Source organism: Rhinatrema bivittatum, chromosome 5, assembly GCF_901001135.1.
Source record: "Rhinatrema bivittatum chromosome 5, aRhiBiv1.1, whole genome shotgun sequence".
Classification (NCBI taxonomy): domain Eukaryota; kingdom Metazoa; phylum Chordata; class Amphibia; order Gymnophiona; family Rhinatrematidae; genus Rhinatrema; species Rhinatrema bivittatum.
The window spans coordinates 67,278,641-67,297,489 of NC_042619.1; the positions used below are offsets into that span (position 1 = coordinate 67,278,641).

Here is an 18,849-nt window from a genome sequence, read left to right on the forward strand (position 1 = left end):
AGCAGTGGCGTAGATGTCCAGACGGTGGGGATTCGTAGGTGCTCCACAAGTTGTTTGAGTATAAAGTTCCCACCAGCCCTGGAGTCCACCAAAGCTAGAGTATGGAATTTGAGGGCTTCCGAGTTTATAGAGACTGGTAAGGTCAGTGGAGGAGATGGCGCGGTCAGGCCTAGGAGGAGTCCTCTGGCGGATCCTAGGCCTGGAAGTTTCCCGGACAGAGCGGACAGGAGGGAACCGCATGGCCTGGCTGGCCGCAATACATACACAGGCATGCACTTTGCCGATGTCGTCTCTCCTTAGCGGATAGAGGACTGCGACCCAATTGCATTGGTTCTTCCTCTTCGATGCTGGGATTAGGAGCAGTCTGAGCGATGGGTGTTGGGCGAGTACGTGAAATGCTGGGTGGCATCTTCTTGGGTCCCTTAGTCTCGTGCGACCATTCATGCAGTTGACGATCAATGCAAGCGGCCAGGTCAATGAGGGAGTCCAAGGTTTCTGGAAGTTCACGTGCAGCTAATTCGTCTTTGATGCATGTACTTAGACCCTCCAGGAATATATCACGCAGGCAACCCAGGCCCCAGTGTAATTCTGAGGAAAGGGTCCGGAACTCAATGACATATTCAGTCAAAGGTCTGACACTCTGTAGTAGGTGCAGGAGTGCGGATCCAGCGATGGTCTTGTGAGCAGGGTCATCAAATACGGAGTGAAAGAGAGCTAGGAAGCCTGACAAGTCATTGAGGATTAGATCCATTCGCTCCCAAAGGGGTGACGCTTAGGCCAAAGCCTTACCATCAAGGAGTGATAGGATGTATGTAGTTTTAGACATTATGTCTGGGAAATATGCAGGTTTCAAGGAGAAGTGCATGCTGCACTGATTTAAAAAGCCCCTACATAACAGGGGATCACCTGAGAAACGAGGGGGTGCCAGCAAAGGTACCGTGGGCCAGAATGGCATCGCCTGTGAAGCGAAACTTGGCTTGGCAGGCATCGAGGTGGAATCCAGCCGGGCGCATAATTGGTTGATGACGTTAGCCAAAGTCTCTATTACTTTTTGTTGCTCTGAAATCCATTGGGCCAGATCAGGGATGGCCTGGATGGCTGAGACCTTTGCCGGGTCCATGGAGTTAGCAATCTGTTATGGTTTGTTGGTATGTGAACCCTGGGCCGAGGTGAGAGGTGTCACCGCCCACAGGGAGGAGTCCTGTGAGCCTCACCGTCGGGAGGCGAGGTCTCAGCAGACGTCAGAGACAGCTGTGGAATAGAATTTATTAGATAGATAGGAGGACACAACCCACGGAGCGGGAGTGCAGGAGAAGTGATGATGTCAGAGTAAAGGGGTATACCCAGAGGGAATACCTCGGAGAAGGAGATCTGGTAGTGGCCCGCAGGGCAGGGTACGCCGAGGAAGTCTCTCCGTAGTGATGGTATGGTATTGGCCTGCAGCGCAAGCTACACCGAGGGATTCCCCACAGAGATGGTAAGGTGGAGGTCTGAGGTACAGGAACACGGAGAGGGTCTTGGAGGCGAAGCGGTAGTGGCCTGCAGCGCAGGGTACACCAGAGCAGCTCCTACTAGAGAGAATATGGTAGTGGCCCGAGGAAAGGGGTACACCGGAAAGGATCCCACAATAGTTGGTAGAGTAGATCCGAGGAGTTAGGTACTCATTGAAGGGTAGTTCCAGGAAGGGTCCTGAGGAGCGGGACAGGTAGCAGTCCAAGGCAGAAGGCCCTCTGAGGAGAGGATAGCTAGAGACGAAGAATGGCCCCCGAGGAGCGGGTACCCAAGGCGAGAGCGGATTCAGCAACGAGGAAACTCCTTGCTAACTTGTCGATAGTCAGGGCCAGTCAGGTTAAATACAGCAGAGCGAAGACCTCATCAGGAGGGGACGCCCCGAGGTTCCCGCCATGACGTACAAGAGTGGCCTTTGCGCGCGCCTGCACGCTTATGTGATTCCTGAGGCAAGATGGCAGTCGGCAACGCCCATGCTGTCCCGGGAACGCCAGGCAAGTCGGCAATCACTGGCAGAGGTCGCCGTTCTCCCCAATATTGACAAGGCAGCAAAGAAAGAGGTGAGCATTAGTGGTCGCAGCCATCTGTGACCGACAGGTATAACCGAAAGCACATATGCCAACTCGCACCCATGGACACGGCCATTTTATAACATGTGCGCATCTTATAAATCCGTTAGGACACACGTAAATATGCCTGCCATTATATATGGATGCGCGCATGTGCCGCTTCTAGTGCATAAGTGTGGGAATTTTAATATGCATGCATGCCGACACAATTTCCGTTTAAACCACTTTGTTCCCACTTTGCCCAGTTACAGGATATGACTTCCTAACCCACCATTATTAGAAAGGGAATGGTGAATAAAACGGAAAATGTCATAATGCCTCTGTATCGCTCCATGGTGAAACCGCACCTTGAATACTGTGTGCAATTCTGGTCGCCGCATCTCAAAAAAGATATAATTGCGATGGAGAAGGTACAGAGAAGCGACCAAAATGATAAAGGGAATGAAACAGCTCCCCTATGAGGAAAGACTAAAGAGGTTATGACTTTTCAGCTTGGAGAAGAGACGTCTGAGGGGGGATATGAAAGAGGTGTTTAAAATCATGAGAGGTCTAGAACGGGTAGATGTGAATCGGTTATTTACTCTTTCGGATAATAGAAAGACTAGGGGGCACTCCATGAAGTTAGCATGTGGCATATTTAAAACTAATCGGAGAAAGTTCTTTTTCACTCAACGCACAATTAAACTCTGGAATTTGTTGCCTGAAGATGTGGTTAGTATAGCTGTGTTTAAAAAAGGATTGGATAAGCTCTTGGAGGAGAAGTCCATTACCTGCTATTAATTAAGTTGACTTAGATAATAACCACCGCTATTACTAGCAACGGTAACATGGAATGGACTTAGTTTTTGGGTACTTGCCAGGTTTTTATGGCCTGGATTGGCCACTGTTGGAAACAGGATGCTGGGCTTGATGGACCCTTGGTCTGACCCAGTATGGCATGTTCTTATAGCTAACTACCCTCTCTTTTACCCTACCTGCCCAAACCCTTAAACCCCAATGACTAACCTAGTTTTTTTTGTTTTATAACTTACATGCCATCTATAGCACAATAGGGGACCCCGATGCACGCTTGTGCACGTAAATACTTATGCGCTGGTTTCCATTTAAATTCCCAGAACACCCATGCCCTGCCTAAACCATGCCCATTCTCCGCCCCTTTTTTGGACTTTTGTGTGTATACTGGGAGATATGCGAATGCATGGACGCATCTTAAAATATGCATGCCGCGCACCGGCCCAAAAGATGTGCGTATCTCTGATTTGGCGCGCATAGGGTTTTTTAAATCTACCCATTCGTGTGGTAGTTGGGTTAATGCAGATGGTTTGTATGTATCGCATGGATGGCTATTTTGCTTTGTAAGTATATATAACAATAATTTAATTGTTCCCCCTAAATGTGGACTTTGATTAATATTGAAAAAAAAATGTTTGCTTTGTATTTGGTCCTTTGTTTTTTATATATCCATGAATAATGGAATGGGTTTTTTTCTTCTGTAGTGACTAAATGCTAATAAAAAGAGTATTAAAAAAATATATCAAGATTTAACATATCGTTCATAACACTGTATATTGGCCATATTCACAGCAGTCGGATATCCTAGAATCAAGAAAATTCCTAAAATGTTTAGGTCAAATAGGCATATCTTTCTTCCAAATATATTAAATATTTACAAGTATAGGGGTAGATTTTAAAAGCCCGAATTTACGCGCTCAGGGCACTCTTGCGCCAGCAAGCCTATTTTGCATAGGCCGCCGGCGCGCACAAAGCCTCGGGACGCGCGTAAATCCCAGGGCTTCGTAAAAGGGGCGGGAGGGGCGTGTCTGGGGGCGTGTCGACAGGCCGGGGGGTTGTCAGGGGGCGGGTCCGGGGGCGTGATAACGGTTCGGGGGCGGGCTGGGAGGACGATCCAGAGTCCCCCGGCACTGCGGCCTGTGCCGGGGGATGCTGAAGCAGCGAGCGCAAGTTACGCCTGCCTCAAGCAGGCATAACTTGCACAACAAAGGTAGGAGGGATTTAGGTAGGTCTGGGGGGTGGGTTACATTGGGGAAGGGAGGGGAAGGTGGGGGGATGCGTAAGGAAAGTTCCCTCCGAGGCCGCTCCGAACTCGGAGCGGCCTCGGAGGGACCCCGGATTTTATAAGATATGCACGGCTACGCGCGTATCTTATAAAATCCGGCGTACCTTTGTTTGCGCCGGTTGTGCGAACAAAAGTACGCGCACGTGTACTTTTTTAAGATCTACCTTAGCTTGAAGAAAAAAAAAACCTAAGGAAATAACTTCTTGAGACTGGTTAAAATGCCTTATGTCTTCTGTGCATTGATTACAGACATCTAACAAAAGCCAAATCTTTTAGCCCATAAACGCTTTGAGGTTGATACTCAAAAAGGTTTTTGCAGGTAACTTTTTATGTACCCAGATGTACTCTATGACTGTAACTTTCAAACTGGTGCCCGTGCATTCACCCATTCTAAGGGACACAGCTATTTTATAACTTGTGTGCATATATGCGCTTATGTTATAAAATATCCTAGCCGCACGCTCACGTGCACCAGATATTAAGCGGGCGCCCGCAAGTGCACGCAAATGGCACTTCTGCAAAAATCAGGGGATTTTAAAAGGGGTGCATGCCAAGGTTATTCCCAGTTTTACAAGTTCTTCCCCAGTTCTCCTAGTTAGGAGATAGGTCCTCCAAACCCCCCTCGATTAAAAACCTTCATTCTCCCCAGTTAGCCCCGACCCTTAAACAGCCCCTAATTTATGTCTGCGCCAAGCTTTTAAAATTCACCTTTATAAATTTAGTCTTCTGCATCTCTCAGTGACAAAATATTAGCTAGGTAAAAAAAGGCAGGAGGGAAATTTCCAGTGTGGACAAAATGCCAGCTAGTTCCAATATTCAGCGCTAACCAGATGAACTTAACCAGGTAAATCTGTTTTGGTAAATCACAGTTTTAAAGTTTCCAGGATAATTTTAAAAGGAACACCTGTGCACCCATAAACGGATGTATTGGCACACGAGCAGAGATACATTTCAATTTTATATTGTGCACGTAATTACGTGCGTATTATTTAAAATACCCCTCCTGCACATATGCATGCACATGATCTTAAGAGTTGGCTTGAGTAAATGTCACGAGCATATTTACGCTAGGGTTTTAGTGGCTTTTACGTGTGTTTGCAGACAGATTTTAAAGCACGCTAACGTGAGGGAGAAACCAGTTTTTCCAATTAGTCCACCAGTTTGCCCAGTTGATATCAAGCTCTTCAAGACCCCTCTGGTTCTTCATCCTGCAAACCCTGCACTTGACCCTGAACACTCATGGTGTGCTAAAAACCCTAAAATTAGAGACCGCCAGACTTGCTCCTAATCAGAACAAGCAGTAAAGTTATATGAATAACAAGCCAACATGTGCCATGGTCAACTTTTTTTAAATATGGATTTACACGCGTAAGTCTTGACCCCACCACGGAAGGCCCATGTCCCACCTAAGCCCTGCCCATTTTCTGCTCCCTTCTTGATTCACACATGGGTATGTATGTGCGTACTTTGCAAATTCTTAAAATCTGCGTTGCTTGTGTACGGCCCACATACGCGCGTTTGTGGCAATTTTTGCATTAGTAACGCTTTTAAAATCGACCTGTAAGTTTTTTTGTGTATTCACTGGAACACTTAGCCAGCTAGGTTCTGCTGAATAATTGGCTAAAGTTACTTGAATACGTTTATCTGGAAAACTTGCTCTCTCTTGCTGATTATCAAATAATTATTCCTAAATTTGAAGAAAAGTATTAATACCAAATTTCCATCAAATTAAAAAACAAAAGATATAAAGAGGGTAGCTCTTTTAGAAATTTCTTCTACAGTCTGTTCCAAAATGCGTGTGAAATACAAGCAGGGAAACCCAGATCTAGTCAGAATTCTTAAGTTGTCCCACCCAAGGTAAGAAATTATTGAAATGGCAAAAGTAGAAGTCAGATTTCACAGAGCTTAGAAGAGAGCATCCTAGCTCATCACCGCTGTCTTGATGACCCCCCCCCCCCCCCCCCCCCCATTTTACTACCTTGTAATATCATCAGATTCACTCAATATCCTAAGGCTATCGGAACTTCATCCTCCTTCCCGCATAACACTATTCTTATACAAAGATGCATTAATTATATAGCCTTGTGAGGAAATAAATCTTCATAAAGGCCTTTTGCTCTTTGGACTCTTTCTCTGGCAGGTTTGATAGAATGGTTCTGTGTTATTGCTCCCCCTTCCACCTGTTCAAAATTCTATACCACTTTTCCTATTTTGTAATATTAACTACAATTTAAATAACTGAATAGTAATGTCAGGAATGAACATTTATAAAAATATTATGACCTTCATAAGTGGTGCATACTTTATTTAAAAACTGTATAAAAATGTAATATTCAAATGGCTTTGAATAAGAAAAGGTATATCTAGAAAGAATATCAGTAAAAGTAGAAATAGAATCAAGAAGGAGGCAGATTGAATTTTGAAAATATTGTATTTGTTGCCAATAACAATAATTATTCCAATAATTCCTCTTTCAGGTAGCTATGGGCCAAGGCCAAGCTGATTTAGCTGTTCAAACCCTAAGAGAGTGTGCAGTCAATGGAGAATGGCTTTGTTTAAAGAACTTGCATCTTGTCATAGCTTGGCTTCCTACCCTGGAAAAGGTAAGAATATAATTCATAGCAACATAAGAAGTGCCATGCTTGTTCAACCATTGTCCATCGAGCCCAGCATCCTATCTCCGGATTCGGGTCACAGCTACCCAGCAGATTCCAAATTGTTGATCTGTTTCTTAAATTTCACTCCCAGGGTTAAACGCTGGCTTTCCCAAGTCTTCCTGGCAAATAACTGTTTAAGGACTTTTCTTTCAGGAATTTATCCCAACCCTCTTTTAAAACCTATTATGTTAATTACCTTGACGACTTCTTCTGGCAACATTATATGGCTTTATTGTGCACTGAGTGAAAAAATACTTTCTACAATGTTTTAAATCTGCAGATTGGTAATTTCATGACATGCCCCTAGTCCTAGTGTTTTTTTGAAAGGGTAAATAACGATTCCCTATTTACCTGTTCCACCTGATTCATGACTTTCTTAAAGTTCAATTATATTGTTTCTCAGTCATCTCTTCTCCAAGTTAAACAACCCTATCTGTTTAGCCTTTCTCAGTAAAGGAGTTTTTTCATCCTCTTTATCATTTTTGTCACCTTTCTCTGTACGATTTTTAAATCTGCTATGTCTTTTTAGTGATGGGGTGACCAGAAGTGCTCACAGTGCTCAAGGTGGGGTTGCACCATAAATCTATACAAAGACATTATGAACGAACCAGTTGTGTTCGTTCTATCTCCTTCACTGCTATTTCTCAGTTCCTATATAACACCCCCCCCCCCCCGTTACCATGTTTTTTGTAATTTCTATTCTATAGTTGCACTGTAAACCGATGTGATGTCACCACTAACATCGGTATAGAAAAATCCTTAAATAAATAAATGACATTCTCAGTTTTTTTCTCTGTTTTCTTTCCAATTAATTCCAGATAGGATAACTTTCAAACAATAGCATACGCTCTCCATATACGCATTTATATGGGTGTGCAAAAATCTACTCCTGTATTTTATAACCTGGGTATATATGATATGCCAGGTTATAAAATATGCACAAATGCACTGTGCAACATGCTCGCATGTAAAAAAAATGTGTGAATACATATTACACTTATACGCAGAAGTTCTGACTATCCTGTTAAGTAGCTGCACTTATCTGGTTAATTTCCAATTTATCCAACTAAGCGTTAGCAAAGCCCTTAGCTTGCTGGATAAGTCTTAAAGCACTACTTATCCAGCTAAGTCAGATAGCCTGATAAGTAGCGCTTTTTAACTTATCTGCTATCTGACTTTCCCTCGTAGGTACGGAACACTGGAAAAACATCTTTGGTGTCAGAGGATAAATCATTACTTGGATGGCAGATCCTACCTACAGGTTCACTTCCTGCCACACAAATGTGATGGTCTCATGCCAGATGGCTTTGCTCCTCCAAAACAGCATAAGGGCTGCTAGACTGGAGTTGAGACCGTTCAACTATGTCACTGAAGGTTTCCTCTGCATATCTCTCTCTCTGCCTCAACTTCTCTAGATATTAGACTCGTTCTCTGAGAGCCAATAGCTTTTTAACTGGGTACACACATATAACCTCTGATGAATAGGTAGATAACTGTATATGTGGCAACCGATGTAAAAGTATGGATAGCTTCAACTCGCTTTTGGACGTCTGCCTGCATTTTACTTTGTTGAGTTGGTATAGTTTAAAAGCTAATTAAGAAGTAATTAATTGTAATTAAGCTTGATTAGTGTTTTTAAAGTGACTTTTAAATTTGATTACTAGGTGAACAATATTACTGAACGACCAGCAATAGGACTACATTAGTTGATCACTGAAATCAGGGTTAATTGAATATTTCCTAGCGTGTAGCAGATGGACTCAAAACAAATGGGTATAGTGTGCTCGTGCTAGCAGTTGGAGACTGATCTGACGTCAGCACGGGTACATATACCCCCACAGGAAGTGTAGCAAATCAGTAATTTCTATCTCCAAAGCAGTTTGGAGCTACCTCACGCTCGCTGAGCGTGTTTCCAAATTCTAACGACTAAATTCATAGAAGAAACCTACTGAAGATGAGCCCCGCACTCCTGTGGTGATACCAGGCGGTCACTCACCTAGTTGAGTTTCCCGAGCTGACTTCCGTGGTCCCTCGGAGGTAAGAGCCTCAGTCCGGTGGCCGGTTTGCGGCAGGGACCTAGCCCCCGAGTGAGAAGGGCTCGGGCGCGGCTTGGCCCCCGAGCGAGACGAGTTCGGGCGCGGCCTAGAGGCAGCTTCGGTCCCGGCGTGGACTTGGCCCCCGAGCGAGACGAGTTCGGGCACGGCCTAGAGGCAGCGGGTGCACTTCCTTAAGCGCGGCGGTGAAGGTACTCATCCTCTCCCCCCGCAGCCGGAGACTGCCCGGGTCGCAGCCGGCAAGCGCCGAAGACAAGGTAAGCCGTACATCTTTACTTGGTCTCCAAGGAAGTGTGGACTAGCCGGGCCTGCCTACGAGGCAGCCCGCCAAGGAGGTCGCCATTTTGCCTGCCTACTCACCTTCGCCAACTGAGCGCATGTTGCTAAGCGCACGCGATAGGCGCACGTTGTTAGTGCACGCGATAGGCGCACGTTGTTAGTGCACGCGATAAGCGCACATTGTTAGCGCACGCGATAGGCGCATGTTGTTAGCGCACGCGATAGGCGCCCGTTGTTAGCGCACGCTACTAGGATACGCACACATTTATAAGACGCCCGTTTATAGGCGCACGTTAGAAGACGCCCGTTATAGGCGCACGTTCATAAGTCGCCCGTTCTAGGCGCATGCTGTTAAGCGCACTTGTTAGGCGCACATTATTGGGCGACACTGAATTTCAGGCGAATGGAGCATAAGAGAGCCCATGCGTCCGCAGAGCCAGCACCTCCAGAATCTGGCATGAAAGCTCTAAGCCTCTGCTCAGCATGCAACCTCAGAGCCACACAGAATGAGGAAGTAGACTCACTATGTGCCCAGTGTGAGGAGGCCATGGGAGTTCCAAGACAGGACCGGTCCCAGCCCAGCGGTTCCTCAGGGAACACACCGGACTTAGCAGGCCGCAGCGAGCAGCCAGGGAACCCGAGAGACCTGGTGCCCCTACAGCCAGATCCGGCTTCGCTTTCCTGGGTGGAATTATTCAAGGGGATTCACGCCTTTGTCCAGATGCAGTCTGCTCCTCGTATGGGTCTTTCCGTCCCGGTTGATCCGGCCCCTGGACCCTCGAGACCTAGGCGCGGCCACTCGCCACCCGACAGCCCCGATTATGGGGATTCGGATTGCTCCGAGGAAAATGAGGAGCCCCCCGAGGAGGGTGAACTTCCCTCGGAGATAGAACCATATCGGACCATGAGACGCTTCTTTCGGAAAGAAGATCTTCCAGGCCTGGTCTCACAATGCCTATCGGAGCTGGCCATTCCGGGCCAGGACACCCCAGGGGACCCCAAAATGAACCCCCTGTTAGAGGGCCTGCGCCAAACGGCTCACCATTTCCCCTCCTACAAGCAGCACAGCAGCTAATCGATCTGGAATGGAAGGCACCGGAGGCCTCCTTCAAAGGGGGTCGGGCCTTGTCAGGCATGTACCCTCTGGATCCGGCGTCCAAGGAGCTGCTGGCGTGCCCCAGGGTAGACGCCATTGTGAATGCAATTGTGAAGCACACTACCATTCCGGTGGAGGGGGGAGCGGCCCTCAAGGATACGCATGACCGACGCATGGACACCATTCTGATGCAAACCTTTGAGGTAGCAGCCATGTCCCTACGAATCGCGACTTGCTGCACCGTGGTGACGCGTTCCTGTTTATCACAAGCGAGAAACAACACCCCGGGAGAAGACATGGAATCAGTTCTCGCATTCCTCACTGACGCAGCCTCCGACCTCATCCGTTCGGCAGCCAAGGGAGTGTCCTCCTCAGTGGCAGCCAGGAGACAGCTTTGGCTATGTAATTGGGCGGCCGACTCGTCCTCCAAGACACGCCTCACAAGAATGCCCTTTAAGGGTTCCCTACTGTTCGGCAGTGATCTCGAGAACTGGGCTACTAAATGGGGTGCCTCCCCATTACCCCGTCTACCAGAAGACAGGTCGAGGAGGAGCCAGCGTTCTTTTTCTAGACCATCCAGAGGTAGAAGCTCTCAGCGCTTCAACCCTTACAGGACTCGCTATCAAGCACCTCGTTTTCATGCCAGGAACCAGCCCTTTCGGGCTAAGCACAACAAGAAGAGAGCCGGCTCGGGTTCTGGTCCCGGCCGCAACCCACAATGACAATCAGCCGACCCATCCGGGGGTAGCAGCCATAGAGGGCAGGCTAACCCTCTTCTACCGCAGGTGGGTCGAGATCACTTCGGACCAGTGGGTCCTCGCCATCATCCGAGAAGGATATTACCTGGATTTTCTTCGGCTTCCGCCCGACAAGTTTGTGGAATCTCCTTGTTCACCTCTCAAGAAAGCAGCACTAGAAGTGACCTTACAGAGGCTCCTGGCCCTAAAAGCCATAATCCCAGTACCTGTAGAAGAGATAAATTCTGGGCATTATTCCATTTATTTCATAGTACCCAAGAAGGAGGGCACTTTCAGAACCATCCTGGATCTCAAGTCAGTCAATCGACACCTACGGGTCCCCAGCTTTTGCATGGAAACTCTGCGGTCTGTCAAGAATTCGGTACAGCCAGGGGAGTTTCTCACCTCCCTAGATCTGTCGGAAGCTTATCTGCATATCCCAATTCATCGGGATCACCAGCGCTATTTACACTTCAAAGTCCTGAATCAGCACTTCCAGTTCCGTGCTTTACCCTTCGGGTTAGCCACTGCGCCGCGGATCTTTACCAAGGTCATAGTAGTAGTGGCGGCGGCACTCAGGAAGGAAGGAATTCTCGTCCATCCCTATCTGGACGATTGGCTGATCAGGGCAAAGTCACCGGAGGAGAGTCACCGGGCAACCAACAGAGTTATAGCTCTTCTGGAAAGCCTAGGATGGGTAGTCAACATAAACAAGAGTTCCCTACAGCCGTCCCAGTCGCTGGAATACCTAGGGATCCAATTTGACACCCAAGAAGACAAGGTCAGCCTGACCTCCAAGAGAAAGTCAAAACTCCGGAATCATCTGCAGGTCCTGCTGAGCGCCAGCCGGCCCACAGCGCAGGATTACCTACAAGTCCTCGGCCTCATGGTATCCACTCTGGAGGAGGTGCCATGGGCGCGGGCTCATATGAGACCATTGCAACGTGCCCTTCTATCTCGATGGAGCCCACGATCACAGAACTATACCATACACCTACCTCTACCGGCCAGAGTGCGGAATCAGCTACGGTGGTGGTTACAGCCCAGCCACATAAGCTGGGGGTCAAGAATGTCCTCCCCAACCTGGATTCTGCTCACCACAGATGCCAGCCTGAACGGATAGGGAGCACACTGCGAGGAAATCACTGCCCAAGGGCGGTGGACCAGAGAAGAGTCAAGGTGGAATATCAACCGACTAGAGGCACGGGCATTCAGGCTAGCGTGCCTGCGATTTGCCCACAGACTTCGCAACAGAGCGGTCAGAGTGATGTCAGACAACGCCACCACGGTGGCATACATCAACCGACAGGGCGGAACCAGAAGCCAACAAGTGTCCCTAGAAATAACTCCCCTGATGATTTGGGCAGAAGCAAATCTCCAGGACCTCTCCGCAGTTCACATCGCCGGGAAGGACAACACCATGGCAGACTTCCTCAGCAGAGAAAGCCTAAACCCGGGGGAGTGGCAGCTGTCACCCACAGCCTTTCAGATAATTGTGGATCACTGGGGGGACGCCAGCCATCGACCTATTAGCAGACAGGTCCAACTCGCAAGTTCCCAGATATTTCAGCCGCAGGCGGGATCCTCAAGCTCAGGGGATCGATGCCCTAGTACAGCCGTGGCCTCAGGGGATCCTGCTATACGCCTTTCCTCCTTGGCCCCTGCTGGGCGCCATTGTACACAGGATTCAGCGACACAGAGGCCTAGTTCTTCTAGTGGCCCCGGACTGGCCAAGAAGACCCTGGTACGCAGACATGAGAAGACTACTGGCAGGGAATCCTCTACCTCTGCCTTCATACAGGGACCTGCTGTGGCAAGGCCCCATCCTCCACGAGGATCCAGCTCAATTCTCTCTTACGGTCTGGCCATTGAGAGGGCTAGACTGAAGAAAAGAGGATACTCGGAGGCGGTAATAGATACACTTCTCCGAGCACGCAAGTTCTCCATATCACTAACATATATCAGGATCTGGAGAGTTTTTGAAGCCTGGTGCGACTCTCACAGCACCAATTTGCATGCCGCTAAGATTCCTATCATTTTGGACTTCCTACAAAATGGACTTCAGAAGGGTCTGTCCCTCAGCTCCATCAAGGTTCAGGTAGCAGCGCTGTCTTGCTACGGTCCTAGGAGTGACGGCACTACCATTGCCAAACACCCAGACGTTTCACGTTTCCTGAAAGGAGTCAAACACATTCGCCCGCCACTGAAGTGGCCAGTGCCCTTGTGGAACCTCAACCTAGTATTGGAATTTCTAGCGGGATCAGCCTTCAGGCCCCTTCGAGGCCTGTCTCTCCGTTTGTTGACCTTGAAGATGGTGTTCTTGCTGGCTGTGTGTTCAGCACGCCGCATCTCAGAGCTACAAGCACTGTCCTGCCGTGATCTATTTCTCAGAATCACTCCAGAAGCTATCCATCTTCGCACAGTTCCATCCTTTTTACAGAAAGTGGTCTCCCACTTTCACCTCAACCAAACCATATCCTTGCCTACCACGGAAGGTTTGAAGAAGTCAGAAGATGGTCAAATACTATGCCATCTCGACATCGGCAGACTGCTGTCCAGCTACCTGGAAATGTCAGAAGCAGTACGAAAGTCGGACCACCTGTTCGTCCTGCACAGCGGGAAGAAGCAAGGGGAAGCGGCCTCACGGCCAACCATCGCCCACTGGATTAAAGAAGTTATCAAGGCAGCATACGTAGAGGTAGGAAAACCACCGCCTCTACAGGTCAAGGCTCATTCTACCAGAGCACAATCGGCCTCTTGGGCAGAAACTAAGATGCTGTCGCCTGCAGAGATATGTAAAGCGGTGACGTGGTCCTCCCTCCATACCTTCTCCAGATTCTATCGTCTGGACGTCCAGGCCAGGGAGGACACAGCATTTGCGAGGGCAATCCTAAACGGTCCTCGGGCAGCCTCCCGCCCAGTCTGGGAGTAGCTTTTGTACATCCCATTTGTTTTGAGTCCATCTGCTCTACGCTAGGAAATGTTGAGATTACTTACCTGATAATCTCCTTTTCCTTAGTGTATGCAGATGGACTCAGCATCCCGCCCGGCTGCCGGTATACATGGGGATTCGCCGACTCACGATAAGCCATGTTTTCTTGTATAGGGCATCCACCCTGCCGGGTGTCGACGCCTTCCGGCTGAGTACACTGGCGGTCTCCAGCTACCATCAATTGGTCAGGGTAATCCTGTTCATTTAATCGATCGGTCAGTCACACATATATCCATAAAAGCTTTTGCAAGGAAGATTACTGATTTGCTACACTTCCTGTGGGGGTATATGTACCCGTGCTGACGTCAGATCCGTCTCCAAGTGCTAGCACGAGCACACTATACCCATTTGTTTTGAGTCCATTTACATACACTAAGGAAAAGGAGATTATCAGGTAAGTAATCTCAACATTATTCTAAATTACTAATTGACTCTTATTTTGAAGAATTTCCTCCCAACTGAGGAAATAATGTATATAAAAGAAAAATGTAACTGGGGTGGGTGGGAGATAAGGGTTGGGGGTGGGAAACAAATTAGTGACTAGCTGCACAGGAATCAGTACTTTCACCTACTCAGATCAAGTATGTGACCTTCATAAACTCACAATTATAACACTAGCAAACAAATACATTTACAAGCTCACAGAATTTATCCAAAGTTTATATTCCCTGGTCAGGCACAATTATTAACATTAGTAAACAAATATAATTTTCACTAGCTCACAGACATCTACAGATGCAAGTCATATTATATCAAATATTTGCAAATCTGAAGACATTCTTCCTTTTGTAACATCAAATAGATTCTGTTTTTAAGAGTTCATCTAAGAATTTTGATGTAGAAAGACCAGTTTACAAAATTCTGCAAGTTTTATCTTCTTGAACCAAATTCTACTGAAAGGAACATTAACCCCTAGATTCATCAAAATGCTATAATAGCGCATGAATAAACACCCACAGTAAGAAAAAGGGGCATGTTTATGGTAACTTTTGAATTACTGCATCGAGCCCTTTACATAGGTAGTATCATGGGTGCATTAAAGTTTTTGAACCCCATGATACTTCTGTTTCGCAGTTTGTAAACTGCCCAGACAGATAGCTATTACTGAGGAAGGAGAGGGGGAGAGAGAGAGAGAATTTATAAAGACTTCATAGTAGCCAACTATTTATATCTCTATAGGAGGGCCAGCTAATAGCTTGAGGTGAGGTCTTGATGGTAGTTTAGGGTTTAGGGGCCAGTTTTACATGCATAGTGAGATGTATGATCTTTCAAGGTACTTATGACCTGGATTGGCCACTGTTTGAAACAGGATACTGAGCTTGGTGAATCTTCGGTCTGACCCAGTATGGCAATTCGTATGTATGTTCTTATGTTATATCAAACTCTTGGATATGTTCGTGAGTTCCATTCTCATATTAGTTCACTTTCTTCCTGATGTCTGTTTTGAACAGCCTTGTGTGTGAAAGAATTTATTTTGTAACACAGTTGTGTTTTGTGTTATTTCTGTTTTACGCCTATGTTTTGTGCTTTTTATTATTTTACACAGATTATGTATGTTTTAACATTGTGAACCATTCTGATAAATTTTCAATTGTAAAAGCGGTATACAAACACTTTTAAATAAATAAATAAATAAATAAATAAATAAATTCACAGGATGGTAACTTTTAAACAGCCATGAGGGCATACATGTCCATGTATATGGCGTGTCGCACGAATAGACGCGACCATTTTATACCATACATGTGTATAGGTGCGTATGATATAAAATTGTCTGTACATGCGAACATGTGCATACAATTTTGTATGGACGTGCGCTTGTTCACACAAATGCCAGCTTTACCATAAGTGGGAGGGGGGGATTTTTTTTAGATACACGGGCCAACGCAATTACCAATTTCCCCAGTCCTTTCCCATTTTGCCCAGGTAAAGTCTCCTAACTTCTTAATCCCCCTAATTAGCTTCCTCCCTAATTAAGCTTCCTGCCTAATTAACCCCCTAATTAACCTTCCTCCCTACTTAAATTTCCTCCCTTTCAGACCCTAATTAATTAATTGGCCCTTTTTCAAAAATGTTTTTTAATTTTTGCAATTAAAACAAGGTTATTACTTCCTTTTATCCAAGGCGGCAGAAAGGCAGCCCTGTAAATCAGAAATCATCCAACACAACTTTGTTTCCAGTGAGACTTTGCATCAAGGTGAACAATACAACAATGTTGATGTTTCTATTTTTTACTTTGTACATACAACAACAGAGTCCACTGCCGGCATCTCCCAAGACGGAGAAGCGTCACCCGGAGATCCACGGCCGGCAGAACAGAAGGCTCCAAAGCACTGGAACAAGGACACAAAGGAACCAGGAACATCAGGAAGTGGGACATCAGACGACGAGGCACCAGGACATTTGGGCAGGGACCTCAGGCAATGAAGACATGACATGACGCAGACGAGGAGCTCCCACGAAGAACACAAGGACCTGTCGGAGCACTGGCAGGCAGGAGCCTCCAGAAACGAAGTAACTCCGATACAAGGTGAAGAGGAATTGCAGGAACAGCCCTTTTATAGGGCTGACACAGGAAACAGTCTCAAAGGTGGAGCCCAGGGCATATCCGGCCATGGGCCCTTTAAATGTTGAAGAGAGGCGCGGCCGCACACCTAGGAGCAGGAAGGAAGCTGTGCAGGACCATGGACAGCGGTCCTGCACTGACGTCAGCGACGCAGCAGCAAGGCTGGGCCTAGAGGCAGGCCCCGATGATGGCAGCAGCTCTAGCCGCTGCAGGAGGCCCCGAGGGTGGCTCCAGCCGCCAATCCAGCTCGGGGCTTGCGGCCTCCAGCCCCAGGGATCAGCAGGAAGTCGGCGATAGCTCCGTGCCGCAGTGAAGGTAAAGCAGTCTGCGGCTCCAGCCACAGCAAGGCAGTACAGGATGGGCGGCCTCCGGGCCATGAAAGATAACAAAGTCCGCAGCTCTGGCCTTGCGGGAAGGTCCAACTTTGGCGGCGTCCGGCCGCGTCGGGAGCAGCAACAGAGCCTGCTCACGGGGGGACCTGCTCACGGGGGGACCCGCGGGCAGGATTTATAACACTCAGTAGAGTGCCTCGGCTCTCCCGCTCATGTCTCTGGGGAGTTCTGTGAGATGAGGAGAGAGTGCAGGCATGGTGGGTTGAGCAGCTGTTTGGCTAGACCCCATTTCCAGACTTTTCTCATTTGGGCGCATAGTAGGCCACGTGGTATTTTTGCAAGCTTTTTTGCTGCAGACCATCGGCGTGCACCCATTCTCATTTGTGTGTGCAATTGGGCGTGCTTTCTTTTGGATGCACATCTTGTCCTTGACGTCCAGTTTGGGCATCCAATAGGAAGACGGCCTAGGCACTTGTGCTTCAATTCACATTTTTTGTGCATCCATATTAGGCGTGCTTGTACGTATGGGAAAGCTAAGCATGAGCCTTCACTCGGCTGTGTGCTTATAGCATGGCGCTCGCGGCGAAGAAACCTAAGCACCTATCTATCTGTGCTGCCTGCCACATTAGAGCCATTCAGCCATAGTTTTCTTTAAGTCTGTGTCAGCGCTGCCTGGATACATGGGGATATTTGCCTCCTTCCAATTTTGCCAACGATGGTCTATATCCTCATTCTAAGGGGATTGGGACCAAGAGAAACACTGCATGGGTGACTCCTCCTCTGATTGGTCCACGGTCGAGTCCTCAAGGGACACTGGCTTGCACGACTTCAGGTTTGGGCCTATAGGGCCTGGAATGGACCGAGCCTCCTTTTCTTGAGTGGAATTCTTCCAGGGATTGCAGACATTTTTACAGGGCCAGTCTGCTATGCGGCAGTTCCTACTAATGTAGGTCCAGGCACTCTGAGTGCTCCTCCGCCTGTCTCCTCGGTCAAGCGCCATAGTGCAGTGCAGTCTGACAGAGCTCGAATGCAGGCGGATAAGATGATACCAGTGATAATGGTGGGAGCTCTCCTGGCGAGAAAGGAGATATTCCCCCAGATTTGGAGCTATATAGAACAGTTCTACTTTTCTTTCAGAGAGATGAGGTGCTGGGTCTGATATCTCAGACCCTGAAGACCCTCGGAGTGGCTGGGTCTGACTCCTTGGGGATGCAGAAGAAGTATCCTATTTTGGTCACCTTGCGCATATCTTCTTGTTTCTTTCCCCTCTTGGATGCAATCCAGGAGCTGATTGATCTGGATTGGAATGCACCAGAAGCGTCCTTTAAAGGAGGACGTGTCTTAACAGGTTCATACCCCTTGGATCTGTAGCCAGAGAGGAATTACGTTTCCCTAAGATGGATGCCTTGGTGTATTCTGTCACAAAATGTACCACCATCCCGGTAGAGAGAGATATGCCTCGGAAGGGTGCTCAGGATAGGAGGATTGAGGCTATTGAGGTGTAATCACAGGTGGGCCCAGATTACTTCAGACCAGTGGGTTCTTAAAGAGGTTCGGAATGGCTATCCTCTAGAATTTCTTTGCATTCCTCCAAATGCCTTCATGGTCTCTCCATGCAACTCCCATCAGAAGAGGGTAGAAGTAAAGGTGACATTATAATGGCTGTTGATTCTGAAAGCAGTGATCCCACTTCCCAAATTGCAGTGAAATACGGGCTGATATTCCATTTATTTTGTTGTGCCCAAAAAGGAAGAGTCATTTCGGCCCATACTGGATCTCAAGGGTGTCAATCGACATCTATTAGTGACACATTTCAGTTTGGAAAATGTGTGCTCTGTCATAATGGCGATTCAAGCAGGGGAGTACCTCATGCCTCTGGAACTGATGGAGGCATATCTGCATATTCATATCCAGCAAGAACATCAGCAGTTCCTCTGATTTGCCATCCTGGATTGTTATTATCAGTTTCATGCCTTGCTTT

The 18,849-nt window shown here is 47.5% G+C and overlaps 1 protein-coding gene across 1 annotated transcript in view; it reads left to right on the top strand.

Moving 5' to 3' along the window:
• Window positions 1-18,849, top strand: part of DYNC2H1 (dynein cytoplasmic 2 heavy chain 1) — a 1,848,033-nt gene that overhangs the window by 1,423,049 nt on the left and 406,135 nt on the right. The window contains exon 77 of the mRNA XM_029602426.1: window positions 6,633-6,758. Coding sequence (XP_029458286.1) covers window positions 6,633-6,758 — 126 coding nt within the window. The remainder of the gene's footprint in view (window positions 1-6,632; window positions 6,759-18,849) is intronic.